General features: G+C 33.0%; 1 protein-coding gene and 1 non-coding gene across 2 annotated transcripts; both read right to left on the reverse strand.

The window, feature by feature from the left end:
- Positions 1–1,240: 1,240 nt before the first annotated feature.
- On the reverse strand, positions 1,241–1,314 carry TRNAV-CAC (transfer RNA valine (anticodon CAC)). Its single transcript has one exon. It is a non-coding gene; the product is annotated as a tRNA-Val (tRNA).
- A 6,745-nt stretch (positions 1,315–8,059) lies between these two features.
- On the reverse strand, positions 8,060–10,523 carry LOC129883036 (protein IQ-DOMAIN 19). The gene is made up of 4 exons (XM_055957581.1): positions 9,823–10,523; positions 9,347–9,583; positions 8,471–9,157; positions 8,060–8,334 (listed from the first exon to the last, which is right to left on the reverse strand). The coding sequence occupies exons 1-4, from the start codon at positions 10,261–10,263 to the stop codon at positions 8,314–8,316; spliced, it is 1,386 nt and encodes a 461-aa protein (XP_055813556.1). The 5' UTR covers positions 10,264–10,523; the 3' UTR covers positions 8,060–8,313.
- Positions 10,524–10,980: the final 457 nt, after the last annotated feature.

Consider the following 10,980-nt stretch of genomic DNA (forward strand, 5'->3'; position numbering starts at 1 on the left):
TGTCCTCATCATTTATAGTTTCTCCACATAATTTTAATTGGAAAGTTATTCTAAATACAACAGAATTATACTCAATTACAGTTTTAAAAATCTTGAAACCGTAAGTGCATCCACTCATAACAAGCCCTTAGCAATACCGTTGCCCTGAGGTGGTCATACCTCCCTTTTAAGTCTTTCTACAATTGAAGTGGATCTTTCACTGTCAAGTATTCAACCTTTAGGCTTTAATCTAGATGATGGCGAATGAAAATCATAGCATTTGCTTTATCCTGACTTGACGTTGTATTTCCTTCGATTATAGCATCACCAAGACCCTTATCAATAAGGTGGATTTCAGCATCAAGTACCCATGACAAATAATTTTTGCCAAAATTATCAAGTGCCACAAACTCCATTTTTGACAAGTTTGACATGATGAAAATTAATTTTAAAATAACAAAGACAACTAAAAATTAAATTTCTTTAGTAGATATATACCTGATATAGAAGTTAATTTTTTAGATAAAAAATTAGAGTTTTGTGCTAATAACGTGTTGTGAAAATAAACTAAATTTAGCAAAATAAGGCGGAAAGAATAACAGGGAAGAAATGAGAAACAGAGGAAATTGCCGTGTATGTATTATTTCTATGCATCTGTCTGTGTTCATTTTGTTGCCAAAGTTGGCAATATATAGGTAGAAATGGTGAGTAAATTGCCAAGAAAAGATGGACAATTTGCCCAATGGACATCTAAGTGGACATCCACATCTACTTGCATAATAAAATTGTTTCTTTCCATGCTTTTTTTGTTTTGTTTTATGGTTGCTCAACAGGGAAATATGTACACGCACATAATCTTCGTGGGTTGATTTTTTAGATAGTCACTCAATTAATAATTATTATATTAAAAAATCATCGTTCTTCATGATTTCAAAAAAAAATCAACACAAAAATTAAATTTTTTGAGATAATAACTATCAGTCAAATGACAAAAAAAGTGGTTTGTCAAAATATATGGCCAACTCATGAATATGTGATTATTATTATTTTTAAAAAAACTGTACGTTTGTGTGAGATCAATATTGATTAAAATTCAAATAAAATTAACAATTTATGAGAAATATAAAGTCATAAACCCACGATGGCCTCCAAATTCAAACCTTCTTATAAGTCGAAATATTTGACGATAATAAAATTCTATAGAGTATAGACTACAAAAAATCCAAAAGTGATATTCTCCCTTTGATAAATACGAAACAAATGTCTGAGCCCGGGTTCGAACCGGGGACCTCTAGTGTGTGAGACTAGCGTGATAACCAACTACACCACCCAGACAAGCTATTTTGACTTGTGCTCCAGTAATGCAGACTATAGTATTTAGCTGTTTGTCTCAAGTCTAATAATTAAAGCAAGAAGTTAAATATAGTTTCAAATGTCTTTATTTCACAATTCACAAGCATATAATATAATTTCATCAACATATACACGTTTGGGAAGAATTTAAAATATTAACATTGAAAGAGATTTGACTTTATGACTTTCAATCTCCTCCCTAATTTGTACTCTATAACACAATTCGACCTTCTATTTAATCTCAACAATGTATAACGTCTCTTTAATGTATAAGATAGCTTTTATTTGAGAAGTAAGGATGTTAATGTACTTACCTTGTTACATGCATGTTGATAATTGATACATGTTGGCTAATTATATCCCAAATAAAAATAGTAGTAGTATTAATTCATGACAATCCATCATAATTTGAACAACAACGTACCTAGTGAAGTCTAGGACCCATCATAATTGAAAAAAAAGAAGAAAAAGGTAAGTAGGCCTGGGCTAGGATGGTGATGCCCGAAAGTGCACAACTTGAAACATCAATGAAATCCAAATGACTTACTCTACAAAGCCCAAATAACTATGAGCCCATCTTTTACGTATTTCAATAAGGAAAAACTACTTTATTATACAAACATTTCTACTGTAATTCTAAGGAAAAATTACAGGATATAGCAAACATCAATATATAATAACAATTCAGTGTAATCACACAACGTAGAGTCTGGAGAGGGTAAATTGTACGCAGATCTTACTCCTACTAAGATAGAACGGCTGTTTCGGGGAAACATCAATATATATTTAATATAAATAGTTATAATTTATATTTTTTATATTATATGAGCATAATTAAATATTAAATAGCAAAGTTAATTATATACAAATAATCATTTCTTTTTAATTGTATATGTAATTAAGCAAATCTTTAATATCAAAACAATTAATGCATGCCTAATCAATTAATGCATTTAAATTTATTGGGTTGTCCAATGTATCAAAATTTTGTTTAACAACAAGGATATTCACATATATATGATATAAGTATATTCATAAGGTTAATGTATTTAAATTGTTGTGTTCATATGCTAGATTGACATACTTTACCTTGTTTAATATATTAATACATTAAGCTATATAAATACTTGTATTCATTTGAAATCAAAATATCCATATGTTGGTATATTTGAATACAATTAGATACTATTTTGTGTTATGTTCTATTTTTTCTTTTCCTGAATTGTCCAATGTATCAAATTTTTGTTTAATATCAGGGGTATTCATACATACATTGTATTGTTATATTCTTATGGGTATTTAAATTGTCGCATTGTATAATAATATATTAAGTTTCTATAATGGGTTGCATTCTCGATATTTTAATTGAATATGCCAAATTTTAATAAGAACAATGGAGACAATAGAAGAAGAGATGTATTCCAATTTTTTCGTAATCTATTTAGATTCCAATCGAATATACCTTCAATAGGTAGATAGTAGTTGTTAATTTAATAATGAAAAGTTGAGAGTTTTTGTAACACCCCCCCAAAAAAAAAATTCTACGCCAAGGCCCGTAGCATTTTTTTTTCATATACGTATAGGATCGTACTTGACGACTTTAAACTGTATTCATGAGCTAGGATCAATTCCTAAGTAATTCAAGGGTATTATATGTGATTTAGGGTCATAAGAGATCCCTAAAACCAAGTCGAGTCCGAAGAATTAGTCTCGGCTAAGTTTCCGAATGAGTTCGTATAAGGGTCAACTTTCAATGACCATATACCTTTGAATATAACTAACTGGGTGTACCATGACCTACCAAATTAAAGGTCTTTGAGTCTTCTTTCCAACGCCACCGAGTTTACCTCATTCCGAGTTCGAAGTCAAAAGTTATGGTCATTTTACTACAGACTAGTACTGCAGGAATTTCAGGCCTGGGCGAAATTTAGGCTTGGCGCCCCACGCCACTATAGCGCCAGAAAATGGCCTCAGTAGTTTGGTTTTTGGCGCGACGCGCCACTAATAGATGTGCAGGGTTTTAAGCCTATTTTGACTTGGCGCTGCAGTGGCGCGACGCGCCACTATAGCGCCAGCAGGATTTTTGTCCAGTTTCCAGATTTTTGATGAAGGGTAGTTTGGGCATTTTTCCTAAACATATATATACTAACATAGGATATTTTAGGCTCATTATTTTCAGTTTTTCACCTCTCAAAAGAACCCTAAACGTCATCCTCTTCTCTCTGAAATCATCTTCTCCAATTTTTCTATCAAACTCAAGGATTCAACCTTTCCTTTGAAGACCTAACACCAAGACTTCTTCAATTCTTCTTCAAGTTCCTCCCTAAGGTATGTGGGTTTTCATCCATGGGTTCTTTCACCCATGGAGCCCAAATGTTTTTCTCAACCTTATATATCAATTTTAAATGATGAAATCTTATGTTATTTTACATAATGGTTCCAAATGCATAGATTGTGGTATATTTAAGTTTATTTACTCCTATTGGTATATATATGTGTATTGACTCTTAATTTCAAGTGATGAGAAATTTTAGGAATTTTCATACTACGATTCCAAATGTATAGTTTCATGAATATTTGAAGTTTATTACCTATATTGACTTCTGTTGATTCTTATTTACATGAATTAGATGATTTATCAAGGTACTTATATGAAGGCTTGAAAGTAGTTTTAAAGTGCATATGGTGGGTTATTTTTAAGATGTTTGATTTGATGCATTCATAGCACTCTCATGCATACATGTATTCTTTTAAATGTATTTGAAAGTTATATGAAATGAACCCACCTAGTCTTCTTATGTTGAAATGAAATTGGATTGAAAGTTTGACTCTAAATGAAAGTTTATGAAGCAAATGCCTATATTTAAGGGAGTCTTGTGAAATGATTGATTGATAAAAGGGCTTCTTAGCCGAATTAAGGTTTCAATGTGAAAGGACAATTCTCACATTGAATCAAATGAAATGTCTTTATGAAATGCTTGATTGATAAAAGGGCTTCTTAGTCAAATTAAGGTTTCAATGTGAAAGGACAATTCTCACATTGAATCAAATGAAATGTTTAAGGTTATGATATGGCATGTTTGACCTCCCTATAAGTCGTCAATGCTTTTGAACATTTTCCCAAAATGGAAGGTCCGATTAGCATGGTACCCGGAATGCCATCACTGATTGTAGACCTAATTTTCTTATAAACCAAGGTTCATTAGTAGAACGATAAATAGGGCATGGTAGTCATGATGATATTATAAACCAAAGATTTTAATGAGCTATTCCACCGATGATGATTTGATGTCTAAAGTTATACAATGCTTATGTTATTATGATATATAAATGTTATTCCGTGGGATTTGACCTAGCACCGAATGTAGCATGTAGATGGGGACTCGACCTAAGGGGTCCTTAAGTAAAGTCTCGTGTTGCATTAACTATGTGCCACCATAGGAGCCCTTGTCGGCTAGGCCTTTATAGCCACCAAATGTTAAATAATTAAATGTAATCTGAATGGAGTTCTACCTGGCAAGTAGTCTCCCCGTGCCAAAGTAGGGGCTTATGTTGGATTCCATGTAATAGCTCGCATGATCTTAAATGTCGGTTATGGTCATTTCCCCATAAAAATAAATATTTTAAGGTTTCCTATGATGATGTCTAACGCATTCATTCACTTATGCATATTGATTTCTCATGTCCCTCTTATGTTCTTCATTTCATAGCATACTCACATACTTAGTACATTCAAAGTACTAACGCACACTTTTACCTACATGATATCACCATGTAGGAACCGACGTCGCTCCTCGATCTCCTCCACGTGGCTAACTCGTATTAGTTTGAAGATTTGCTTGTGGTGAGTTTTCATATTTCGGGAACAACATCCTTTTTATTCTAAGCTTTTGTTATGTAGAATAGTAAGACTTTTATTAAAGCTTTTCATGGCATTTATATTGAGGGTGAGCTAGGGACATGTCTTAGCCCCCGCCAAGTTTATTAGTAGAGGTATGTTTGGACATAAATGGATGAAATGTTTTTATTTCCGCTTATTATTGTTTACCATTACCAATGAAATGCTTAATGAATGCTAAGAGGCTTGGGTGAGGTACCTTCGGGTATCTCATTCGCCGTGTCACATCTAGGTCCTACGCTTGGATCGTGACAGTTTTAGGGATGTAAATAAAAGTACAACAACAACCCAGTGAAATCCCACAACGTGGGGTCTGGGGAATGTAAAGTGTACGCAGACCTTACTCCTACCAAAGTAGGACTCCTATTTCCGAGAGAGATGTAAATAAAAGTGTTTCTATTATAGTAACAAAATTTACCTTATTTAGTGCATTATATTTATGACTGTATTACTGTATAAATAAATAAATGGGAAAAAATTATTTTAGTCCCAGTGTTATTGTATTATTCCTATTTTAGTCCTTATGATATCCAACTCAGTGCATTTAACCTTTAATTAAGTAATGTGTGTTTTTAGTCCTCCTACTAACAGAACCCAAACAAGATAACAGATTGTTAAACATTTCAAAGGCCAATTTGGGGATTTAAATTTTCATTGCGATTATACTCCATGAATTCTTCTTGTATTATTTTGGTGGTTTAGTTGTCAATAATTACACACAATAAGTTGAAAACCAACACAATTGACTTCAAATTTTTTTTATTATCGAAACTTATATATCATCAAATCGTACATGTTTTCAGAAAATAAAATCATGGCTGGGGTGAATGTATTTTTGCTCGAATATTCGAAGTCATTATCAATTTCCCCCCCAATTTTAAGCTTTCTCGGATTTCTCTTTTGATACTTCTTCATTAATGTGATACTTGTTTTATTCCTCGAATATAATTATATCATATACCAAAATAATTACAACAAGTTATAATTTAATTTGCGCTAATCTAATAGTAATTGTCAGCATTGTGAAAATATAAAAGATGGTGGATAAGTGGAGAACCGTAGACCACAAGTTGTGGCTTTCCGATTTCACTGTAACTTACAATTTTAGTGTATCTAACATTTGAATGGAGATATTGCTGATGATTAAGGAGGCTATGGTGGCTCTAAATGAGAAAAAGAAGATTTAACTCCGTATCCAATTGTGAAGTACATGAAAGGCAATCACAAGGATAACTAACTAGTGAACTTAAAAAAAAAATTGATCTTTAATCGAAGAATTATGCAGCAAAGGAAGAAAAAAAGGATTCTTTGTATGGTGGATGATCTAATTAGAATGGTAGAAACAAAGTTTTCTCTTCTATTTTGTTCTGGAAAATTTTGGCTTGAAAATACCAAATTACCCTTCGGAGAGTAGTTAGTAAAAGGATTAAGAACACACATATGTTTTAATTGAAGGTCAACTATGCTTAGTTAGATATTATAGGGACTAAAATAGGAATAATATAGTGACACAAGGACTAAAATAACAATTTACCCATAAATAAATAAATATATATATATATATACAAATATACAGCTAGTTATAAAGATAAACTATAGTCATTCTCGATAAATAACATACTTATAGCTATTCAAATTAAGTTGCTCTTAGTCTAATTCATTTTATAATTTGAAATAATTACATATCATCTCACTAATTAATAATTTCATACCAAATTTCAAGTCAGATACACCATTCCTCCAGATTTCAAGTCAATACATGTATCTTTTAACACTAGATACATGTATCTTTTAACACTAGATACATGTATCTTTGATACCAGATACAATCTGAAATATATATACGGAGAGAGGTGAGCGAGAGAGTCAGTGTATCCCAAATACATGCGTAACGCTTGGATATAATGTATCTGAAATAAATTACACTTAATTTGACCCGCATGTATCCAAGATATATGTATCTGAGTATGCCAGATATATGTATCTGGTGAAGTAAATCTGGTACGAAAGGTAATTTTGAAAACTAAAGTGAAGACACTTAATTAGACCCTAAACGAGTGGAATTTGTGTTGTTTGATTTTTCAATAAAGCCCAAAGTGCTCTGAAGTCTACTCTATAAAAGGTTGGGGTGATTTTCAATAATGACCTTGAAAATGAGTGATCTTGAATTTTTTATTTCGATTGTATAGGACAAATAAATTTTGCTCCATCAACAATACTTTTGACTTTTGATCTTGAAGATTTGCGTATAGGATAATTGGGGTTATTTTAGTCTCGCTTCATTTTATGTATATCCCAAAAGCAACAGATTCTTATTTTCACCAAATTTTTTTTTTTTTGGATAACTGTTTTTAGTATATAACCATTTTAGACAATTTATGGACCCATTAAACCATGGAGGAAACACTTTTTTCCTTTAAGAAGGCTAAGTATACAGTGCAAACCCACATTAGTCGAGGCCTCAAAACTAATAGCGAACAATGATGAGTACAAAAAAACTGGCCCTTTTAAATGTCTTTACCCGCTTTATAATTTTCTTCATATTCTATACTCCTGTATGATCTATCATCGAATCTCGACAAGTTTATCTCTTGAAAAATAGTAAATTCCAATTTATCTTAGAATATGATTTCAAGTACTTGGACGAAACAAGAAAGAAAAGTAATCAGATTTTGTACAACCATAACTATCATGCTATTACTAATGGTTCTGATGATGTAGCAGAGGTGAATACAAATTTAGGTTCTGGTGAGATGAGTCAAATAGTAGTTCAAATTCAAATTGGTTTAGCGAGTAGGATCGCGAAAGTCCAAAAAAAATGAAAGTAAGTGAGTATGAACAACTTCTTTCATTATTGTTAAAAACACCATAAAAAACACAGAGAAGCAAAACAACTAAAAATAAAATTAAAAAGTAGATAATTCAACAAACGAAATGAACTCTACATACAAAGAACTTCAGTACTAGAAATAGAAATTTGTCAAAATTACTTGACATGTTTTGCACTTAGAGCTCCCTTTGTTAATTTACTTTCTCCAATTTTTCTTTACTTGCTGAAAATTGCTCTGATGATCCATACTTTGTTAGTACCTATGTTCTTGAACCTGAAATCAAAATCAAAGAAAAAAAGACAAATAAGTTCGTATGTTAATATTATTTTCGCGATTATATACTTTTGTATTTAACTTATATACACTGACAACGAAAATTCTTTTATTGCAATTGCAGTATTGTACTTACATCAAAGCCAACAAGTGATCTGCAGTAATTAGTGTGAGTAGTAAAGACACTGCAATTTGATCCACATTCACTGTCTTTTATTGAAATGTTTGATTTATCAAGCTTGACTGACCAAGGATACTGATAATTTTGAGCTGTGGATCCAACATGTGAAGATGATCTTTGCATTCTCACAGCCCTTGGGACGTTTCTCCCTTCTATTGATGGTCTTCGTCTACTTGGTTGTCTTTCGAATGTTTGATCAGGACGTTGTTTTGGTGCACTGTGAGATCGTGCTTTAGCCATCGATGACTTAGTATTTGCCATGTAACTTGGATAAAATGGATACTCATTGTAAAGTGATTCAGGTTCTGCATACTCTGAACGAGCATACGATGAGAATGGGATTCTTGATGGATCAGGTTTTGACATTGCGTTGTTGTAGTATTGTGGGCTGCTTTGTGCTGTGGGATATGATGAGTAGTCTTCAAAGTGACCACTGTAAGCTCTTGGACTTTGTTCTGTTATAGCTGATGGAACTGGAGAGATGCTGTGTTGATGTTCCTGATTTGTATATGTGTTGTGTGTTGAAAATCTGTGTTCTCTTCTCTCTGTTTGGCCTTGGTTTGAATAGCTATTTCTACTCTTTATGCTACTTTTTGATTCACCTAAATCCATTTCCACAATCTTGATGTCCTCTTCATAATCCTAATGGTTCACATTGACCAAATGAAGCATTAGAAAAAAGGCCGGGCAAGAAGGTGAAAGTTCAGATAGTTAACCAATTGAGTTACTAAGATTCTTCTGTTTTAGTCATATAACATGAAATTGTGCATCAAATTATTTTTTTAATGAAAGATTATTGAAATTTTGATGGAAGGAAAATGTAAGACATACTTGATATGAGTGCCTAAATTTGTTGTCCTGTGTAGATTTTCTGTGAACAGATTGTCTTGGATTGTTGGGATTTTCATCTTCAGCCATTCGTATTCTTTGGGCTCGAGCTCGAGCTTGAACAGTCACTAATGCTTGCATACATCTAAGAGTGGCAGCAGCCTGTTTTCTCACTAAATGTCCTCTTACTAAGGCCTGCAACTTCACTAGTCCTTTTAGTGCATTCAAGGCTTTTCTTGACTGCAGAGGTTACCAATACAACAGTTGGATAAAAATGTGATCTTGGAAGTTAGATTATAAAGAATTGTCACAATTAATTGGAAAACTAGCAGAGTTTATTTCTCATATTGGTCACTCAATTAATAGTTATTATCTCAAATTGTTGAAGAAAATCGGAATCAGCAAAGAAAGGTGACCTTTTGAGATGATAACTATTAGTTGAGTGACTACATGACAAATCAACCTGAAATTGGCATTACCAAATAACCGCGGAAAGCTGCTTGAATCTTGACAGCTGCATCCTCTTCGAGTGCATAGGCTCTAGCAACAGTAGTGAGTTGGATCGCTGCTGCTGCAGCCTTGGCAGCGGCCGCAGCTGCATCAGCAGCTGCGGCAGTGGCAGCTGCCACAGCCAAGGCATGCTTCTTGTGGTCATTGTCTGAATCAAGAAGTTCTTGTTTTGCTGTGGTGGCGACGATGTCGGTGCCACTCAAATCTCTCTGGCCTGGTGGGGTGGCTGATGACCTCCTGAAACTCCACCTCTTCTTATCTTTAGGAGTTGTTGAAGGGACTGAAATTGGTGTTGTTGGATGTTCATTGTTAGTAATAGAGTTTTGATTCATATCTCCTTCTAATTTGTCTCTCTCTTTATCTTTTTTCCCTATCAAGAAGTTCTTTATCCACCTACCTGTTTTCCCCATCCTTTTCACAATCTTCTAAGCTAGCAAATGCATCATGAAAAGAGCAAATGAAGAACTGTAACAAAGTAGATGTATAGATAGAAAGCAACAAATGATGTGTTTGGAAGATGTTGTAGTATATTTTTAACTTCTCTATTGATATGTCTATCTTCAATGAATGATCAGCAGCTTTGAATACCAGTTTGGCCTTTTTTATTGAAGCAAGAATTCAATGTACTACTCCCTCCGTCCCAAAATAAGTATCGTTTTAGTTGATAAAAATTGTCCCAAAATAAGTATCCGTTTTAGGAATTGAGACAAGAAAGAGTAACAAATAGAGGTAACTTAATAAACTTTACATCGTATTTATTATTTCTCTTAATGAGCATGAAATAAACTAAAACAACACTTATTTTGATACAGAGTGAGTATATGCCTAGGTGTTAACTACTGTTTCATTCTATTCTCTATGCTTTGCTGTATTTACCACTTATAAAAAGTATAAGCTAACATGACCAAGTTATTGTCTTGATTCTCTAAAGAAAAATAGAAAATTGGAGGAATATAGGTCATGTGAGGAAAAGAAATAGCAAGGAAACTACCCTATTAAAGCCAAGTTGCAAACTTGTGGGGAGATTTTGGAATTGGATTCTTTAACCATTGGTGGATCTTTCTTTTTCCATCACCAACTTTTTACCCTTTTATCAAAATGCACCCATTATTAGGGGTTTAGGTCAG

Source organism: Solanum dulcamara, chromosome 3, assembly GCF_947179165.1.
Source record: "Solanum dulcamara chromosome 3, daSolDulc1.2, whole genome shotgun sequence".
NCBI classification, from domain to species: domain Eukaryota; kingdom Viridiplantae; phylum Streptophyta; class Magnoliopsida; order Solanales; family Solanaceae; genus Solanum; species Solanum dulcamara.